At 46.1% G+C, this 21,296-nt stretch overlaps 1 protein-coding gene and 1 pseudogene across 6 annotated transcripts in view; one reads left to right on the forward strand and one right to left on the reverse strand.

The window, feature by feature from the left end:
• Nucleotides 1-572: 572 nt before the first annotated feature.
• Nucleotides 573-21,296, forward strand: part of MELK (maternal embryonic leucine zipper kinase) — an 84,318-nt gene continuing 63,594 nt past the window's right edge. For 2 of the 6 annotated variants that reach the window (XM_008265306.4, XM_051844063.2), the window contains exons 1-7: nt 574-724; nt 4,564-4,657; nt 6,317-6,402; nt 10,049-10,165; nt 12,385-12,528; nt 14,161-14,229; nt 16,581-16,673. In XM_008265306.4, the coding sequence (XP_008263528.1) occupies nt 4,600-4,657; nt 6,317-6,402; nt 10,049-10,165; nt 12,385-12,528; nt 14,161-14,229; nt 16,581-16,673 (567 nt within the window). In that variant the 5' untranslated portion in view covers nt 574-724; nt 4,564-4,599. The other 4 variants (XM_002707984.5, XM_051844053.2, XM_051844058.2 and 1 more) reach the window with 4 other exon arrangements.
• LOC138847671 (small ribosomal subunit protein uS17-like) lies at nt 14,764-15,936 on the reverse strand (annotated as a pseudogene).

Genomic DNA, 21,296 nt, shown 5'->3' on the forward strand with positions numbered 1-21,296 from the left:
TTCTCTCTCTCTTTCCTGTCTAACTCTGCCTGTCAAAAAAACATTAAAAAAAAAAGAATAAATACATAAGGAGAATAAAGGTATCAGAAAAACTTCTATTGGATTACTACGTTGGTTTTGACGATGCCGTGTTATCTAATGGACAATTAATTCGGCTCCTAGGGTTTTTAATTTTTCCTGGCGACAGATTTTAGTAAGATTCAGGAGAGGGGAAAGGTATACCTCTCTTTGTTGGGTGGGAGAACGGCCAATGGGCAAGAGGCGGACAAAAGTGAGAACTGTGATTGCCTGAGATCTTTCCGGTAGATCAATTTTAGGAAACAGAACATAGAAAGTTGGGTTTGCAGAAGCTTCGCAGGTCCACACCACGCGCCCTCAGGCAGACACCAGCCTGCGAGCCAACGTCTCAACACCCCTCAGCAGCCCCCAACACCAAACGGCCACCTCACTCGCGGACCCACCGCCCCGCCCCGCCCCTCCCCGCGGGAACCAGCCGCCGCGCGCGTCCCCGCTCGCCGTGCGCGTCCCGGCCGCGCGCGCCCCCGCCGCGCCCCGCCTCTTCCGGCCCGGGAGGTTTGATTCCCTTGGCGGGCGGAAGCGGCTTGAGCGCGACTACCGAAAAGATTCCTAGGAGCTCCTGGCACACGCCGCGGCGCTCGGGACGGCTGGCCGGCTCGTCTGTCCGTTTGTCCGGCCCCGCCCCGCCCGGCCCCGTGCCCCTCAGGTCAGTTCTGTCGTCTGCCCACGGCAGCCGAAGGCGAGGGCTGGGGTCTGGGCTGTGCGGGGTGCCGGCAGCGGCCGCCGGAGCCCAGTGTGACCGAGGAGTTCACCGGGACCCCACCCCTCGGCCTTGTTCCTGGAGGAGATACCTAGGCCTCCCGACCCCCGGTTTTCTCCTGTGTGAGTGGGATAGCGAGAGACCCGACCTCACCGAGTTACCGCTCGGGTGTGCCGGCAAAGCGCCAGCCCCCGAGGAGGCTGCGATAGGAGTGAGTTCCCATTCCCGCGACCCCGGCTGCCCACGTGAAAGATCCGAGGAAGGTGCTGAGTTATTTCTATCAGGACAACTCGGCTTCACAGACCAGGAGGACAGGGCTTAGCTATCACCCCCTTTGCAGTGTCCAGGTCCTTCCTGTCCCCAAAGTAGTGGCTTAAGAGACTCGCACTGAAAAGGGGAGCGTGCACCAGCTGCTATAGGAGAGAGAGCAGCCACGCTGCTGCCTCCAGGACACCTGCAGGGGAAGGCTTCCCGAGGGAGCCATCCGGCCCCCGGCACTTTAGGAGGAGTGATTGTCCGGGGGCTTCACGCCGGCCCCCAGCACTTAGGAGGAGTGATTGTCCAGGGGCTTCACGCCGGCATTTCTCGGGACGGCGCGTATGTGGTGGCGCAGGAGCAGAAGTGCTTTTTTGCTTAGAGGCCAATATTCCTAACCTCTTGGCTCATATTTGGATTTTGTTTCCCGTGGGAGGAGTCAGGACAGCGCTTACTGCACCCTCAGGGGCTTGTTTACCAGTGGATCTTCCCTCCTGCATAACTCTGTTGGTTACCCCTCCCCCCAAGCCTCTGTAAGGGAGCAGGGCAGGGTGCTAACTAAACGTATGACGGCGCACATTATAAGCCGCTCTGTATTCTGCTTTGGGTCTGAAATCAGTAAGACTGAACCGTAAGCCTCCTCCCACTACATAGCCGGTTCCTTGTTTCCTCAGTCATGTATGGCTCCGATACTTCTATTTCATCCTACCCAGAAGGACACTCGGGGATCTGATTTGGGTGGGTCTTCTTCACTGTCCACAGCTGAGAGACCATCTGCCACATGACCAATAACACCTGTGCCTCCTTTGGCCGTTACAAAGTTGACTTATAACAATCCTAGGTCCTGTGTTCTGTATTCCAAACTAGAGCATAAACAAAGCACTTAAAAATGTTTCGAACCAGCACTATACCCTCAAACTTGAAAACTCAAGTATAATCTGCTATTAGTATGGTAGTATATAATGTAAGCACCAATATCGTTCCTTTCCCTCCTCGCCTCTCCTCTCCCCTTCCCTCCCTTCCCTTTCCCTCCCCTTCCCTTCTTTTTCTTCTTCTTCTTCTTTTTTTTTTTTTTTTTTAAGATTTAATTATTTATTCGAAAGGCAGAGATACAGAGAGAAGGAGAGACAGAGACAGACAGATCTTCCATATGCTGGTTCACTCCCCAAATGGCTGCAATGGCTGGGGCTTGGCCGTGCTGAAGCCAGGGGTCAGGAGCTTCTGTGTTTCCCACATGGGTGCAGGTGCCCAAGAACTTGGGCCGTGTTCCACTGCTTTTCCAGGCATATTAGCAGAGAGCTGGATTGGAAGTAAAGCGGCCAGGACTTGAACTGGCGCCCATATGAGTTGCGGGTGCTGTACGTGGAGGCTTAACCTGTGTCACTGCTGGCCCCCACCAATTTTCTTATATAGCCCAAATGATATTCCCTAGATTTAACAAATAAACTGGGTCCACATTGGTATTGCTCACTAAAGACATGGTGTAATTTGAGAGAAAGGGCTAGGTAGAGAAAATGGAAGAAAGGGGAAAAAAAAGTACATTTCATTTTTATTTATTTGAAAGAGTTACCGAGAGAGGTTGATCCAGAGAGAGAGTTTTCCATCTGCTGGTTCAGTCCCTAAATGACTGCAATGACCAGAGCTGAGCCGATCTGAAGCCAGGAGCCAGGAGCTTCTTCTGGATCACACGGGTATACGGGCCCAAGGACTTGGGCCATCTTCCACTTCTTTCCCAAGCTATAGCAGAGAGCTGGATTGAAAGTGGAGCAGCTGGGACTTGAAGTGGCTCCCATATGGGATGCTGGTACTGTAGGCCGAGGCTTTAACCCACTGCTCCACAGTGCTGGCCCCAGTACATTGTTTCAGGGTTACCTTGGTGCAAGTCTCTGCTAGTTGACCAGGAAGTCAAATGGTTGGGTTCCTGCCACCCATATGGGAGACCTGCGTTGAATTCCAGGCTCCTGGCTTCAGCCTGGCCCAGCCCTGCCTTTTTGTAGGCATCTGGGGAGTGAACTAGATACGAGATTGATCTCTTGCTCTCTTTGTCTCAAATACATTTTTAAAAAATCTGAGTAAATAAATAAGAGTATTTCTAATTACGTCCTCAGTTGCTCAGTGAGTATGAAGGAGCTTCAAAAAGCTCCAAGGGCGTTGGTCTACTGGTTAAGATGCCCCATCCCACATGAGAGCATCTGAGTTCAGACTAACTTCTGACTCTGCCTTCCTGCCAGTGTGACCCCTGGGAGGCAGTGGTGATGGCTCAAGTAATTGGGTTCTTGCCACCTTTATGGGACATTTGGATTGAGTTGTTGGCTCTGGCTTTATAGAAATTTGGGGAGGGAACTAGAGGAAGGCTGCTCTTTCTTGCTGCGCCTGCCTGCCTGCCTGCCTTTCTTAAAAGATTTATTTTGTTTGAAAGCAGAGTTACAGAGAATGAAGAGGAGACAGAGATTTTCCATCTGTTGGTTCACTTCCCAAATGGCTGCAATGGCCAGAGCTGGGCCGATCCAAAGCCAGGAGCCAGTGGCTTTGCCTGCTATACCACAGCACTGGCCGGCTCCCTCTGTGCCTTTTATTATTTATTTATTTTTTATTTTTTATTTTTGACAGAGTTAGAGAGAGAGAGGTCTTCCTTTTTCCATTGGTTCACCCCCCAAATGGCTGCCATGGCCAGCGTGCTGCGCCGATCTGAAGCCAGGAGCCAGGTGCTTCCTCCTGGTCTCCCATGCGGGTGCAGAGCCCAAGCACTTGAGCCATCCTCCACTGCCTTCCCTGGCCACAGCAGAGAGCTGGACTGGAAGAGGAGCAATCAGGACAGAATCCGGTGCCCCGACCAGGACTAGAACCTGGTGTGCCAGCGCTGCAGGCGGAGGATTAGCCTAGTGAGCTGCGGCACCGGCCCCTCTGCCTTTTAAATAAAAATATCTTTTAAAAAAAGTTCTTGGAAAAGATTTTTCTTTTCTTTTTTAAGATTTATATTATTTATTTGAAAAGCAGAGTTTGTATATATATATATATAGAGAGAGAGAGAGAGAGAGAGAGAGAGAGAAGCATCTGCTGGTTCAATGCCCAAATGGCTGTAACAGACAGGTCTAGGCCAGGTGGAAGCCAGGAACCAGAAGCTCCATTCAGGTCTCCTACATGAGTGGAGTTGCCCAAGTTCTTGGGCCATCTTCTGCTTTCCCAGGCCATTGGCAGGGAGCTGGATCATAAATGGGGCAGTCAGGACTTGAACTGGCACCCGCATGGGAGGCCAGCGCCGTGGAATAGCAGGTGAAGCTACTTTTTCCAGGCTGTGAGCAGGGAGCTGGACCAAAAATGGAGCAGTGGGCACGTGAACCAGTGCCCATATGAGATGGGTGGGTGATTAGGAATCTAGATTGTTGTTTTTTTTTTTTTTTAAATATGGCTAATCAGTTTGTCTAGTATCAGTTATGTGCCTAAGGTTTATTAATGTTTGTGATTTCAAGGTAGTAAAGATAATTTGGTCATATTTCCTTAATTGATCATATACTATTTCTGTGTTACAGGTTCTTTTGTAATTTTGAATCACTTCCAGGTAGACTATGAAAGATTATGATGAACTTCTTAAATATTATGAATTATATGAAACTATTGGAACAGGTAATTATTATTGTTATTTTGGGGGGGACAGAGGATAGATCAACTGTTTAGATTGTAGTTTGTTTAGAGGAATAGTCATGAACTTTTTAGTCTAACCTATGTCATTTAAAAATTCTTTTATCTACTTTGGTAAGAGAACATGGGCCAAGGAGAGAAGAGAATAGAAGGGGAAGCCTTGTAGATCTTTGCTAGGACTTTGACTTCATTCTATATAAAAGTCATTGGAGAATTTTGAGCCAAGGCATCACTGGGGGTGTTTTTACAGGGTCCCTCTGGCTGCTTGGTGATGAAAAGATTGGGTAGGGGAGGGCAAGAGCAGAAGCAAAGAGATGTTAGGAGGCAATTGCAGTATTTCAGGTGAGTGATGTTGGAGATGATGGTGGCTTGGGTATGGTAGTGAAGTAGTGAAAGGGGTGTTTTTTTTTTTTTTTTTTTTTTTTTTTTAGATTTATTTATTTATTTGAGAAGCAGAGTTAGAGAGAGAGAGAAAGGGTGAGACAGAGAGAAGGCTGCAGTCTGCTGGTTCACTCCCAAAATGGCCACAATGGTTGGAATTGGGCCTGTCCGAAGCCAGGAGCTTCTTCCAGGTTTCCCATGCAGATGCAGGGACCCAAACACTTGGGCCATCTTTTGCTGCTTCCCCAGGCGCATTAGCAGGGAGCCGGCACCACAGGCTAAGGCTTAACCTTCTACACCACAGAGCCAGTCCCAGGGATGGGGTTTTACATACACACAAATACACACACACACAGGAGTATGTTTTATTTATTAGGTTGTAGCACTCAGTAAAATATGCAAAGTGCACTATTCTTGATGGATTTTTACATATACATACGCCCAAACAGTCCCTGCTCAGGTTAAGACTATGCCATTTCCAATTAGTACCTCCTCCTTTCCCCCAAGCTAACCATTGATATGTTTGAAGACATAACCAACAGGATTTGTTGGTAGGTTGGTTCTGGAGTGCTAAGAAAGAGGTAAGGATGCTTCCAGGATTTTTGGATTCAAGCATCTGGATTGCTTTTTACTTAAATAAGAGAAGCCCAGGATGGGGGGAGGCAGAGAGAGACATAAGCTAGCTGGAACTTCTTGGAAATGTTAATTTGGAGATTTAGGTCCCTATGTGGAACCTTTTATCCAGTTTTAGAACATAATTACGTATCCTCATAGTTTTTAAAGTGAATGGAAGTTTTATATAATTTGTCTTCTGTCTCAGCTGTCTTATATTCTAACAATGTTAATAAAGCAAATTTAATTGCAATGTTAATTGTAAAACAAAATCCACAAGAGTGAATTCTGTTCTCATGTGAATACTTCAAAAAGTTTGTGGAAACTGGAATTAAAGGTAAGTTTATTTTGGTACAAAACCTTTTGAAATCCATGCATAGAATTTCCATAATAAAAATGGAAAAATAGATTTTCCATTGCCAATGAACTTTTTGAAGACTCACCTGTACTGCTATGATTAAAAAAAAAAGGCTCTTTAGCTAGACATTGGATGAGAGGAGGCTAGATTCATGGCTTTTACACTTTGAAAGCAACAGGAAGAAAGGGTTCACAGATTTCTAGGAATATATGGCCCAGTAAAGCCTTTGAAAAGTATAGATGTTTGTGCCTAGTTCTTGCTTGCTTCTTCATACTACATTTTTATGTACGTAGGTGGCTTTGCAAAGGTCAAACTTGCCTGCCACATCCTCACTGGAGAAATGGTAGCTATAAAAATCATGGATAAAAATGCACTAGGGGTAAGTTTAAAATATTTTAAAAATACTTTATCCTATAGATCAATTTTGTGGTTAAGATGTGAGTTCGCTCTAATGTTCCAGTTTTTGCTCTTTTTTAGAATATTTTTATAGCTTTTAAAATTTTATGATTAGTTTTAATTTTTTAAATTTAAAAAATTTATTTATTTGAAAGGCAGAGTTACAGAGAAGGAGGGACACACAGAGATAGGTCTTTCATTTACTTATTTTCTTACCAGATGGCTGCAACAGCTAGTGCTGGACCAGGCCAAAGCCAAGAGCCAGGAACTTCGTCCAAACCTCCCATGAAGGTGGCAGAGGCTCAAGCATTTGGGCCATCTTCCACTGTTTTTTCCAGGCTGTTAGCATTTTTCTTTTCTTTTCTTTTCTTTTCTCTTCTTCTTTTCTTTTCTTTTCTTTTCTTTTCTTTTCTTAAAAGATTTATTTATTTATTTGAAAGGCAGAGTTACAGAGAAGTAGAGGCAGGGAGAAATTCTTCCATCTGCTGGTTCATTCCCCAAATGGCCACAACGGCTGGGACCAGAGCCGAGCCTGTCTGAAACCAGGAGCCAGGAGCTACCCAAATGGCCACAATGGCTAGGGCTGGGCTATGCTGAAGCCAGGAGCCAGGAGCTTCATCCAGGTCTCCTACGAGGATGGTAGGGGCCCAAGTACTTGGGCCGTCCTCTGCTGCTTTCCCAGGTACATTAGCAGGGAGCTGGATCAGAAGTGGAACAGCTGGGACTTGAACCTGTGCCCATATGAGATGCTGATCATATGAGACACTGGCATCACAGCCACAATGTAGGCCCCAGACTGAGTCTTTTTTATAATAAAGTTTTAATTTTTTCTTTCATAGTATTTCCAGATTTTTTTTTTTTTGACAGGCAGAGTGGACAGTGAGAGAGAAAGGTCTTCTTTTTGCCGTTGGATCACCCTCCAATGGCCGCCGCGGCCAATGCGCTGCAGCCAGTGTACCACGCTGATCTGAAGGCAAGAGCCAGGTGCTTCTCCTGGTCTCCCATGGGGTGCAGGGCCCAAGCACTTGGGCCATCCTCCACTGTACTCCCGGGCCATAGCAGAGAGCTGGACTGGAAGAGGGGCAACCGGGACAGAATCCGGTGCCCCGACCGGGACTAGAACCTGGTGTGCCGGCGCCGCTAGGCGGAGGATTAGCCTGTTGAGCTGCGGCACCAGCCTTAATTTTTTCTTTCATAGTATTTCTAGGTTCCTGTATTTTAAATCTCCAGCTTGGCTTATCTTCCTTCCCAACCATATTTTTATTTTGAAAAAAAATTTTTTTAAGGTTTATTTATTTGAAAGGCAGAGTTACAGAGAGAGAGGGAGAGACACACAGAGAGAAATCTTCCATCTGCTGGTTCACACCCCAAATGGCTACAACCACTGGGGCTGGGCTAGGCGGAAGCCAGGAGCTTCTTCAGGGTCTCCCATGTGGGTATAAAGTTCCAGGCACTTAGCCATCTTCCACTGCTTTCTTTTCTTTCTTTTTTTTTTTTTGCCAGGCAGAGTGGACAGTGAGAGAGAGACAGAGAGAAAGGTCTTCCTTTTGCCGTTGGTTCACCCTCCAATGGCCGCCGCAGCCAGCGCACCGTGCTGATCCAAAGGCAGGAGCCAGGTACTTCTTCTGGTCTCCCATGCGGGTGCAGGGCCCAAGTACTTGGGCCATCCTCCACTGCATTCCCTGGCCACAGCAGAGAGCTGGCCTGGAAGAAGGGCAACCGGGACAGAATCCGGCGCCCCGACCAGGACTAGAACCCGGTGTGCAGGTGCCGCAAGGCAGAGGATTAGCCTAGTGAGCTGCGGCTCCGGCCTCACTGCTCTCTAAGGCATGTTAATAGGGAGCTGGATTGAAAGTAGAGCAGCTGGGACTCAAACCAGTTCCCATATGGGATGCTGGCATTGCAGACAGTGGCTTAACCCACTGTGCCACAGTGCTGGTCCCCCAAACTTCAAGCTCCTAGTAAAGTCAGAAGATGGGGACTGCAAATACCCACATAGTTTTCACCTAAATTCACTGGTTTTTCAGCTCAGCATGTTTTGTTTCTTTCTTTCTTTTTTTTTTTTTTTTTAAGATTTGTTTTATTTATTTGTAGGACAGAGTTAGAGGGAAAGGAAGAGACAGAAAGGTCCTCCATCCGCTGGTTCACTCCGCAAATGGCTGGAACCACCAGAGCTGTGCTGATCTGAAGCCAGGAGCCAGGAGCTTCTGAGTCTTCCATGTGGGTGGCAGGGGCCCAGGGACTTGGGCCATCTTCTACTGCTTTCCCAGGCCATAACAGAGAGCTGGATCAGAAGAGGGGCAGCCAGGACACAAACCAGAGCCCATATGGGATAATGGTGTCGCAGGTGGAGGCTTAGCCTACTACATCACAGTACTGGCCCCTCTATATGCCGATCCGGAGTCAGGAACCAGGAGCTTCCTCTGGTTTTCCCACATGGGTGCAGGGGCCCAAGGACTTGGGTTATCTTCTACTGCTTTCCCAGGCCATAGCAGAGAGCTGGATAGGAAGAGGAGCAGCTGGGACTAGAACCGGCACCCATGTGGGATGCCGGTGCTTCAGGCCAAGGCTTTAACCCGCTGTGCCAAAGCGCTGGCCCCAGCTCAGCATATTTCTTAAGGGGCATTGCCAAGCTTGAAAGTGGTAGTCCAGGGGGCTGGCACTGTGGTGTGGTAGGCTAAGCCTCCACCAGTGGCACCAGCATCCCATACAGGCACTGGTTCATGTCCTGGCTGCTCTAGTTGTGATTAAGCTCTCTGCTGGGAAAGCAGTGGAAGATGGCCCAAATGCTTAGGCCCCTGCTACCTGCATGGGAGACTAGGAAGAAGCTCCTGGCTCCTGGCATTGAATCAGCCCAGCTCCAGGGGTTGCAGCCATTGAGGGAGTGAACCAGCAGACGGAAGACCTTTCTCTCTATGTCCCTCTGTCTAGAACTAGACCTCTCAAATAAATAAAATAAAATAAAAAAAGTGGTAGTCTAGGCATGGTAAGTAACTAAGTAGAGTGTTTGTCATTTTTCTTGTTTGGAATGCTCTCCTTCTAAAGGAGTCAGAGATCTCTGAATTTTTCTGGTCATAATGCTATTGACTGTCATAGAAATTGCCTTTATCAAATTTTTTTAATAAAGATTTTTTAAATGACATTTATTTATTTGAAAGGCAGAGTTACAGAGACAGAGGCAGAGAGAGAGGTCTTCTATCTACTGGTTCACTCCCCAAATGGCCACAATGGACAGAGTTGGATGATCTGAAACCAGGAGGCTGGAGCTTCTTCTGGGTCTCCCATGCGAGTGCAGCAGGGTCCCAAGGACTTTGTTAATCTTCTGCTTTCCCAGGCCATAGCAGAGAGCTGGATCAGAAGTGGAACAGCTAGGACTCAAACTGGTACCCATATGGGATGTTGGCACTGCAGGTGGTGGCTTTACCCCCTATGCCATGCTGGCTTTACCCGCCTTTATCAAATTCTTAAGGCCTTTATATACATACAAATAAGTTTTGTTATATTTTTCTGAGTTGAACAATTTGGGACTCTTGATGGCTTTTGCTACTTAGTATTAAAGCTACTTATATTGATGTCTGGAAAACTAAACCCAGATAAATTGATTGCCCATTCAATATATTTTGGCACAGAGTGATTTGCCCCGGGTTAAAACAGAGATTGATGCTTTGAAGAATCTGAGACATCAGCATATATGTCAACTCTACCATGTGCTAGAGACAGCCAACAAAATATTCATGGTTCTTGAGGTATGTTCCACAGTCCTGAAATCATAACAGTTTTAGATCAAGTGGATGTATATAATAAATAAGGGATTCATGATAAATGTACTTTTTTTTTTTTTTAAGATTTATTTTATTTATTTGAAAGAGTTACAGAGAGAGGTAGAGACAGAGAGAGAGAGAGGTCTTCCATCCTCTGGTTCACTCCCCAGATGGGCGCAACGGCCGGAGCTGCACCGATCCGAAGCCAGGAGCCAGGAGCCAGGAGCTTCCTCCAGGTCTCCCATGTGGGTGCAGGGGCCCGAGGACTTGGGCCATCTTCTACTGCTTTCCCAGGCCACAGCAAAGAGCTGGATTGGAAGAGGAACAGCCGGGAATAGAACCGGCGCCCATATGGGATGCCGGCGCTTTAGGCCAGGGTGTTAACCCACTGCGGCACAGCGCTGGCCCCAATGTACTGTTTCTAACATACCGCTTGATGGAGTGGTGTGGTTCAGTGAATGGACTGTAATAGTTTATAGAGTTCTTAGAGGGAAGGATTCATTGCAGTTTTTTTTTTTAAAGAATTTTTTTTAAAGATTTATTTATTTTGGAAGGTAGAGTTACAGAGAGAGTGTGTGAGAGCGAGACAGAGAGAGAAAGTTCTGCCATGCGCTGATTCACTCTCAAATGGCCTCATCTGTCTGTCGGGGCTGGGCCAATCTGAAGCCAGGGGCCAGGAGCTTCTTCTGGGTCTCCCATGTTGGTGCAGGGGCCTAAGCACTTGAGCCATTTTCTGCTGCTTTCTCAGGCACATTAGCAGGGAGCTGGATCAGAAGTGGAGAAGCCCGGACTCAGTGCTCCCACTGCAGGCAGTGACTTTACCTGCTACACCATAGTGCTGGCTCCCATTGCAGTTTCATATGGTGTATAAGTATTAATTTCCTTGGAATGTTATGACAGGTGCTACAAACTTGGTGGTTTGAAACAACAGAAATATTACCTCACAGTGCTAGAGGCTAGAAGTCTGAAGTCAAGGTGTGGGAAAGGTCGGTCCCTTCCGCAGGTTCTGAAGGAGAATCTGTTCCATGCCCCCTCCTGGTGTCTGGGTCACTGGTGCCTGCCATTGCTTGGCTTTAGAGATCCTCCTCCACTGCCTCCACCTTCAAATGATGTTTTCCTCTCTGTATGTCTGTGTTTCTGTATACATTTGCCCCTTTTCCTTTAAAACTTTGAGATGAGAGGTGGGGAGGATGGGGGAAAAGGCGGGGGAAGAGCTCCCCATCACTGGTTTGTACTCGAAATGCCTGCAGCAGTGGGGGCTGGGCTGGGCTTGAACATGGGAGCTGGGAACTCAATCCAAGTCTTCCATGTGGGTGGCAGTGGCCCAGTTACTGAGTTGGCAGGAACCCAGCTACTGGAGCCATTATTGCTGCCTCCCAGGGTCCACAGAAAACTGAAATTAGAATTAGCTGAAATCAGGAGCCAGAGCGAAGACTCGAATCCGGATACTCCAGTGTTGGATGCAGGCATTCTCATGGGCGTTTTAACTGCTGCACCAAACACCTGCCCATGAATGGTCTTTAATGTGCACCATTTTTCATGTGAGTGAGTGCATCTATAAGAACACTTCTTAAATATGGAACCATGAGGCCAAAGGCTATATGCATTTTTAATTTTAACTGGTAAAATTAAAATGAGATGAAGTCCTAAATGGAAACCCAGGTTACAGAAGAGTGAGTACTCTGGAGAGTGATGGAGATCCTGGAGCTTCGTGCTCTGGCTCAAAGCCGCCTCCTCGCAGCCTCTGAGGCCCTCTGGGGAACTGGGCTGCTTCTGATACAGACTGGTAATCACTGGTCTTGGGGCAGTGACCAGTAATAATTACTAGAGGAACAATAATTACTGCTATTTTTTTTTAATTTCAGGTAACTATACTGAATGTGAGTTGAATTAAGAGGAGAATTGGTTTTACTACTTTGCCATAAATATATAAATCCCCGAATGAGCTTTTTAGAATCATAGTAGTAGTTGCTTCTACTTCTATTTATTGGTAATAAAAATGTTCAGGGGAAGAGTTATTGTTCTCATTCCTGGACTAATTACTGGCTTGTTTGATCCTGAGAGTATAGCTCTGAATGTGCCTCGCTCACTTCCTTTGCCTTTAAAGTTGAATTAATTTTTCTGAGCGATGTATGACTTTCTGAAATCTCTCGGAAGTGATTTTTCAAGTGATAACGATGTCTCTGTGACTGTTGCTGTTGAAGTACTGCCCTGGAGGAGAGCTGTTCGACTACATCATTTCCCAGGATCGCCTGTCGGAAGAGGAGGCCCGAGTTGTCTTCCGCCAGATACTGTCCGCGGTCGCTTACGTGCACAGCCAGGGCTACGCTCACAGGGACCTCAAACCGGTGAGTGGCTGCAGCAGGGCTCCGTGCTCACCCAAGAGGTCGGCAGCATCCACCTACCACTGTCTGGGTTTCTGCAAGTTCTGTTAGGGCATCTGTCTTAGCTTTGCTGCTCCTTTTTTGTTTTAGTCAGCAGCTCTCACATTTCTTTTTTTCCTTGTTTGCTTTTTGACTTTTGGTAGGCTGTTTGGGCAGATTTTCATTTTATTTATCTGTCCATTGTGTGTGACATTATAAATGTCTTTATAATCAGGATTTTATCTTTGAAAGGAGAGTATTGAGCGTTTTCTTTGAGAATGTTATGTCATTGAGTATTTTCGTTTTAGTGTCCTGTTCTCTGTTCTAATCCCCTGTTCTTTTCTTTTTCTTTTTCTTTTTTTTTTTTTCTTTTTTTTTTTTGGACAGACAGAGTGGACAGTGAGAGAGAGAGACAGAGAGAAAGGTCTTCCTTTGCCGTTGGTTCACCCTCCAATGGCCGCAGCGGCCGGAGCACTGCGGCCGGCGCACCCGCTGATCCAAAGGCAGGAACCAGGTGCTTCTCCTGGTCTCCCATGGAGAGCTGGCCTGGAAGAGGGGCAACCAGGACAGAATCCGGCGCCCTGACCGGATCTAGAACCCAGTGTGCCGGCGCCGCAAGGCGGAGGATTAGCCTATTGAGCTGTGGCGCCGGCCTGTTCTTTTCATTTTAATTCCATTATTCCTCAGAAGGGAGCAGTTCAGTGAATTGACAGACTCTCCTTTTCTGTTTCTTTTTTTTTAAGATTCATTTATTCATTTGAAAGAGAGAGAGAGAGAGAATCTTCCATCTACTGGTTCACTCCCCAGATGGATGCAATGGCCAGGGCTGGGCCAGGCTGAAGTTAGCCAAGAGGTCTCCCATGTGGGTGCAGGGGCCCAAGGATTTGGGTCATCTTCCACTGATTTCCCAGGAGCATTAGCAGGGAGCTGGATTGGAAGTGGAGCAGTGGGGACTTGAATTGGTGCCCATGTGGGATGCTGGTGCTGCAGGTAGATCCTTAGCCTCTTATGTCACAGCGCCGCCCCTCCTACCCCTACAGACTCTACTTTTAAAGCACAGAATAAAAATGTGAATATTCACTAAATCTGCAGGCTGTGATTAATGTGGGGGATGGTGAATATTGATTTGTATGTTGCTTGGTACCAGCGTCAGGAACTTAGAATTGGTCTGAGAAGTTATGGCAGTATTACTGTTCTGTGTTGTCTTTATAACCCAACTCTTTGAGCTCACTCTTGTGGTTTAAACTTGCCTTTGGCTCAAACTGTGTTTTGTTAATCTTTAGGGCACCAAAGAGAAAATGGATTATAATAGTGTGTTTTGAGGGAAGTGCTGTAGTTATCAACATTCCTTTTCTTTCCCCTTGTATATTTCTTATCATTTCATAGTTGATTTCTGCTTTATAATACCCAAGGTGGTATTTTTTTTTTTTTTTAGATTTAAAAAGACTTATTAGCATCAAAGGCTTCCAGCTAAAGCGCCATGGAGGGGGGCTTCCAAGAGAGGAAAAATCCACCCAAGTTTTTTAATATAAACCTTAAATCAATGTGAGAAACGGCGAGAGTGGGATGTGCTGTAAGGAAGTCAATATATAGTTAAAAAATTTCTTTGTCTTCTAGGAAAATTTGTTATTTGATGAATATCATAAATTAAAGCTGATTGACTTTGGTCTCTGTGCAAAACCTAAGGTAAGTGTAGATCTAAAAATGGCATTTGTTTCCTTTGTAAATGCACTTCTTAGTATATTATCTTGTACTGCCTTAAGACTTGTATCCTTTGAGACAGATGTTAAATTCATCCCTGGCATCAATAGTTTTTGCAAGTTCTTTAGATTGTTCCAGTATGTAAGTTAGACTGAGGGCTGCAGCTCTAGGCCCAGGGTTGGTCCTGCTGCAGACCCCATGGATATGCTGTGAGAAAATTCATGGTGCCAGGGTGACATGAGACAGTCACAGCTCAGATGCTGATTGATCATGTCCGTGCAGTTTGAGTATGTTGCCACTAGATGATGCCTTTGTTCATTCAGACATAAGTTGGAAATTTACTGCAAATCTATTCTTTGTTATCCATGTGGTTGTTTAACTAACAATTAGTTGCATTTTCAGAGACAAGCCCCTTTCTTAGAAAAAGGAAAAAGTCCATGTGTACTTTTATTTATTCATTTATTTACTTTTGAATAGGAAAATAACTTTCATGTGGGGGAAGTGGGTGACTATGCAGTCTCAGAACTGCTTCTTGGTGCTGGTGGCCTTGGTGACCTTGAGCACATTGAAGTACACTGCCTTGCTCTGGGGCTGCATGTGCCCACGGTGACAATGTTGCTGATCTGGATGTCCCTGAAGCAGGAGGACAGGTGCATAGATGTGTTCTTGTGGCATTTCTCAAGTGGTTGTGCTTGCCAATGTAGTGGAGGCGATAGTTCCGGCAGATGGCAGGTGGTCCTCTGTATCTTCATCCTGTGTCTTGGTCCTCTGTGTCTTCATCACCAGACAGGATCCACCCTGGGATGGTGATGCTTCCTGTGAAGTGGCATTTCTTGTCAGTGTAGGTGCCCTCGTAGCTTCTTTGGGTGTCTTGTGGCCCAGACCAGTGTTCTCATGGTTGCACAGGAGTTTCTCCTTACAAGTTTCACCCTGTAGGCTGAAAACAACTCTTGTTTTGAGAGATGTGTGGCTGCTTTTGGTAGAAAGGCTTGGTCTGAGTGTCTGCCTGAAAAAAAGAGAGCCTTGGCAGTGTCGGCTTTCCTCCTGGACTCCCGTTTGTATTTTTGTGACGTTTCCTTAGTTTGCACTCCACAGTTAGGTGCTGGTGTGCCTCAGTGCAACTTCTCTTTGAGGTGACTTTGAACTTTGCAGCTGCGCTCTGCAGCGGCTCTCCTGTGTGGCTGCCTGTTGGAGGCTTCCTCCTGAGTTCTCTAATGATGGTACTCACAGTCTCTAAAATGAGCTGTCTACACTCATTAAGGATGTTGGGCTTGCAGACTTGTCTCAGCCCTTTGTGCTCCCATGATTATTTTCTGCCCCAGTCAGAATTAGAAAGGTGCAAAGGGAATCCAATTTTTGCCCCTTTGGCTGAGTGGCTGATTGTTTCTGATTCTCTCTCCTGCCTTGGCTTTTCAGAGATTGTCTGTGGAGCCCTTGGTCTGGGAACCAAATGCTGGAAGGTGATTTTTTTTTTTTTTTTTTTTTTTTTTTTGCATTGACAGACCTATAAAGATAACAGACTGAACAGAGAGACTGGTTCATGTCTTCTTCTCCACAGGAGGCAGTGGAGAATGTTTGTGACAAACTCCATTAGCCTTTGTTTGTGCCTGCCACAGATTTCATCCCACACAAACGCCATCTAACAAAGTAGGGTTGCCTCAGCCTTCTGTGAGGAGCTCACTTCTTAACCATGTTGTCCAGCTGTGAATGAAGTCTCCCAGTCTGGGAAGTTCCCTGCCAGCTGCAGAGCTCTGCACAAGTGTTTCACAGCTGCCTCCTCGTCAGCATGTCTCTGTTTCTGTGGGGGAAGGTGAGCAGATTTCTGGTTTTGAACAGATCCTCGAAGCGAAGGTGGTCATTTGTCTTAGAGCTGAGTCCAGGAAACAGACTCACAAGGCGCTCATCTATGTTCGTATTGCTTTCTTCCCTCTGAGAAAGGAGCTCTTTTGCATGTGCAAGGATTTGATATTGGAGATAGGGTGCAGTAAAGAAATAGTCCTTTTTGCCTGAGTACCTGGAGGTAGGAAGATGTGGGTGCTTGGATGTACGCTACACTGATATAATGTGAATAGATATCTGTCTAGGGAAGTGTGAACCTGACTTGACTCAGCTAAGGAGAAAATGAGTGAGTTTGGGCCAGGTTATAGTGGTATTGGAAACCCAGAAACTCTGAGACCACAGGTGCAGGCACTCATGTATGCAGAGAACATTGGGTTGCTGCAGGAGTCTTTTATTATTTGGGGTTAGTTCATCTAGCTTCTCTGCTTTGCTTTGTCAAGATTTAATTCTCTTAAGGATTTGAGTTACTAAGTGTTTTATTTTTATCTTACTGGCAGGGTAATAAGGATTACCATCTACAGACATGCTGTGGAAGTCTTGCTTATGCAGCACCTGAATTAATACAAGGCAAATCATATCTTGGATCGGAGGTAATTATTCATTGATGAATTCAGTATATAATGGTTATACATTTTTTGGTGACCTATAGTGAGTCAAGGACTGTGCACTCAGGATATAACAGTGAAGCAGTAAATAATCTTGTTAAAGAGTTCAGTCTGTTTGGAGAATGAGATGTGTAAACTAATAAAAAGAATTAATAACTTGCGGTAAGTATCCTAACACATAATGCACTTATAAAGCAGGGATATAATTCTGGTGTCCTTGTTGTGGTTGCTTTTGTATTGGACCGTGGCAGCCTGGACTTGTTAGTCCAGCTGGGCTGGACACAGGGCTGGATTGCAGGTTCAGTTTTCCGAGGTGCTGGTTAGCACAGAGAAAGCCTGTACTTTGTTCAAAGTCTACTCTTGATCGAGGCCAGCAGTCCTGAGTAGGAGTCTAGGTTCAGAAGCCCAGGATTCTGCCTTGCTTTATACTTGCTACTTCAAGTCAGTCAGCTCCTCCCGTTCTCTGGAGTACTAGTTTTCCTGAAATTACTTATCATCATTAAAAAAAAAAAAAAAATCTCAGGAAATGCCGGGTTGAATAAGTTTCTTATTCTTTTTAAGATTTATGTATTGGCCAGCGCCGCGGCTCACTAGGCTAATCCTCCACCTTGCGGCGCCGGCACACCGGGTTCTAGTCCCGGTCGGGGTGCCGGATTCTGTCCCGGTTGCCCCTCTTCCAGGCCAGCTCTCTGCTGTGGCCAGGGAGTGCAGTGGAGGATGGCCCAAGTACTTGGACCCTGCACCCTATGGGAGACCAGGATAAGTACCTGGCTCCTGCCATCGGATCAGCGCGGTGGCCGGCTGCGGCGGCCATTGGAGGGTGAACCAACGGCAAAGGAAGACCTTTCTCTCTGTCTCTCTATCTCTCACCGTCCACTCTGCCTGTCAAAAAAAAACAAAAAAAAAAACAAAAACCAACAACAACAAAAAGATTTATGTATTTATTTGAAAGCAGAGTGGCAGAGGCAGAGGCAGAGAGAGAGAGAGATCTTCCATCCACTGATTCACTCTCCAGTTGTCCCCAATGGCTGGAGCTGCGCTGATCCGAAGGCAGGAGCCAGAAGCTTCTTCTGGGTCTTCCATGTGGGTGCAAGGGCCAAAGGACTTGGGCCCTCTTGTACTGTTTTCCCAGGCCATAGCAGAGAGCTGAATCGGAAGTAGAGCAGCCAGGACTGGAACTGGCATACACAAGGGATGCCGGCACTGCAGGCAGTGGCTTTACTCACTACGCCACAGCGCTGGCCCCAGGTTCTTATTCTTTAACATGCTTTTGTACAGTGTGATCCTTACAGAATCTACTTTTCATGTGGAACATTTGGAACCAGTCGTGTGTTAGGTGGGAGAATCTTTGGGAGGTATTAGGTTACTTAAGACGTAACGTGAGAAGATTGTTTTGTACGACTTGTTTTAATTTTTTTTAAAGACTTATTTATTTGAAAGTCAGAGCTACAGGGAGAGAGAGAGAGAGACACAGAGAGATCGATCTTCCATCTACTGTTCACTTCCAGATGGTCACAACAACAGCTAGGGTTGGGCCAGGCTGAAGCTGGGGTCCAGGAGCTTCATTTGGATTTCCCACGTGGGCTTCAGGGGCTCAGGCACTGGACCATCCACTCCCTTCCCAGACCCACTAGCTGGGAGTTGGATCGACTCAAACTGCTGCCCATATGGGATGCTGCCATTGAAGGTGATGGCTTTACCCACTACACCACAATGCCGGCCCTATCTCATCCTTTTTAGTATATGTCATATATTGTTGATTCTTTTGTCATTGGATAATACTTCCATGGTTTTTATTTTTTGGCTTTTTTTTTTTTTTTTTAAATCAGATTTATTTATGTATTTGAAAGGCAGTTGCAGGCTGGCGCTGCCGCTCACTAGGCTAATCCTCCGCCTGTGGCGCTGGCACCCCGGGTTCTAGTCCCGGTTGGGGCGCTGGATTCTGTCCCGGTTTTTCCTCTTCCAGGCCAGCTCTCTGCTGTGGCCCGGGAAGGCAGTGGAAGATGGCCCAGGTGCTTGGGCCCTGCACCCACATGGGAGACCAGGGGGAAACACCTGGCTCCTGGCTTCAGATCTGCGTAGTGCCGGCCGTGGTGGCCATTTTGGGGGTGAACCAACGGAAGGAAGACCTTTCTCTCTGTCTCTCTCTCTCTCACTGTCTTAACTGTCAAGGAAGGAGGGAAGGGAGGGAGGGAGGGAGGAACGGAGGAACGAACGAACGAACCAGGCGCAGGCGGAGGATTAGCCTATTGAGCCATGTCCCCATGTGTTGTTTACTTGTCCATGTTGTTGGACTTTTCATCCTTCTAAGAACAGTGTCTTGAGGACAGTGTATTGAAGAAACATCTGGGACACTCGTTAAAAGCACTGAGGACTATTCCCTCAGAATTTGGTTTTGTTTTTTTAGGTGAGGCTTTAAGTATTTTAATTTTAAAATAAGCACTAGAAAGAGTGAGGATTTAGCCCAACAGTTAAGATGCTTGGGTGCTTGGGGTGGACATTATGGCTCCATGGTGTAAGCTGCCACTTGGATAGCCATGTCCCATGTCAAAATGCCATCCTATATTGGAGTTGCTGGTTCTAGTCTATGCTACTCTGCTTTGGATCTAGCTTTCTGCTAATGCTCTTGGGAATACAGCAAATGATGGCTCAATTACTTGGTCTCTGCTGCCCATGTGGGAGACCCAGATGGAGTTCCTATCTCCAACCTTCAACTTGGCTGGGCCCCAGCAGTTAAAGGCATTTTGTGAGTGAACTTGTAGATAAAAGATAAAAGATCTATCTCGCTCTATCTATCTCTCTGTCTCTGTCGCTCTGCGTTTCAAATAGATACATCTTTAAAAAAAAAAAAAAGATACCTCCATCCTATACATCCTACATTGGGGAACCTACGTTTAATTCCTGAATCTGGCTTCTGAGTCCAGTTTCTTGCCAGTGTGGACCCAGGCAGGCAGTGGTGATGGCTCAAGTAATTGAGTTCCTGCCACCCATGTGGGAGACCTGGATTTGAGTTCCTGGCTCCCAGCTTTGGCCCTGACCCAGCTCTGGTTGTCGTGAGCATTTAGGGCATGAACCAGTGGATGAGAACTGTCTCCGCCTCTCAGATACATAAATAGGGAAATAAAATTAGCAGAGATTCTGATGCCCATGCTCTAAGACCATGTTCCATGACAAATAACTTAAATTCCTTCAATAATTTCTCACAGGAAATTTCTTAAAACTCTTTTCCTCCTGATTCTTTATTTCTTATTTGGCAATTGGTAGCCTGTGGATTACATTTTGGTTTGGCTTATGATTTTAGTTAAATAATTTTTTTTAAGATTTTATTTATTTGAGAGAGAGAGAGAGTTATAGACAGAGGAGGAGACAGAGAGAAAGGTCTTCCATCTGCTGGTTCACTCCCCAAATGGCTGCAACGGCTGGAGCCAAGCTGATCTGAAGCCAGGATCCAGGAGCTTCTTCCAGGTGTCTTGTGGGTACAGGGACCCAAGGACTTGGGCCATCTTGTACTGCTTTCCCAGGCCATAGCAGAGAGCTGGATCAGAAGAGGAGGAGCCGGGACATGAACCGGTGCCCATATGGGATACTGCCAACACACTCAGAGGCTTAGCCCACAACACCAAAGCATCAGCTCCGTTAACTAATTTTGTACCTAATTTGAAACAGTGAAGTGAAGGTGCTTTGATGAGTTAACTGAAGAACACTTTTCCAGTTTGTTCTTTTTAGTGGACTTTGATAGATTTCTATGGGGATGTTACTGTTATTTTGTTTGTTAGTTTAATCCCATACATATTCTGTTGACCTCTTATGGTACTTGACAAGGCCATGTTAGCTTACTCTTTCTTGTGAAGTGTCTTGGCTTTTAGTTTAAGATCCTGATCATGATAGCCATGCCATCATGCCTCCGTGTATAGATTAAATATTTGACATCTCTCAGATGTCAGATTTTAGAGCAAATCGTTCACTTGAGGTATCACAGTAGAATCCTAATAACTTGATGTGATTCAGTAGATAAGATTAGAATTGGGTTACCTAGTACTCATATAGGTGCTGCGTAGATTTCTCATGGTACTCAAGTTATCTTAACTCTGTTGCCTGTTTCTCTGCCCCTCTGCTGTCTTTGTTTCTGAAAATTTTCCTAAGGAGCTATGAGTTCTCCTCAGCTAATGGTGTTGTCATTGTTGACGAAGGCCAAATACTGCCTGAGTAAATAGTTACTGCTTAGGCCTCTTGGCACCCATGGAGAGCTCATATGAAGGTTAAGCTGCTTTTGGATTTTGAGATTGTAGGGCTCTTTGTGCTGGCAGGCTAATTTGTATCCTCTCTATTTGAAAAGTTAATCACTGAACTTTATTCAGATTTCTCTACACAGAAAGGATTTTACAGTGCAGCTTATACACATTTGCAGATTATCAGGAAATTTTAAGACTTGTTTTGACATCCTCATGCCTGTTTACATAATCCTCATATAACCTACACCCTCAAGAGCATTGTAGAATTATCTTTCAGAATCAGAAACCTGGCTTCATTTCTTTATCGAGTCTAAGCCAGCCCAGCCAGCTGGAAATTATTTTCTATTAAGTGTTGGAGTCCAGCTGGAGGAGAGTA

This window comes from Oryctolagus cuniculus, chromosome 1 (genome assembly GCF_964237555.1).
Source record: "Oryctolagus cuniculus chromosome 1, mOryCun1.1, whole genome shotgun sequence".
Lineage (NCBI taxonomy): Eukaryota > Metazoa > Chordata > Mammalia > Lagomorpha > Leporidae > Oryctolagus > Oryctolagus cuniculus.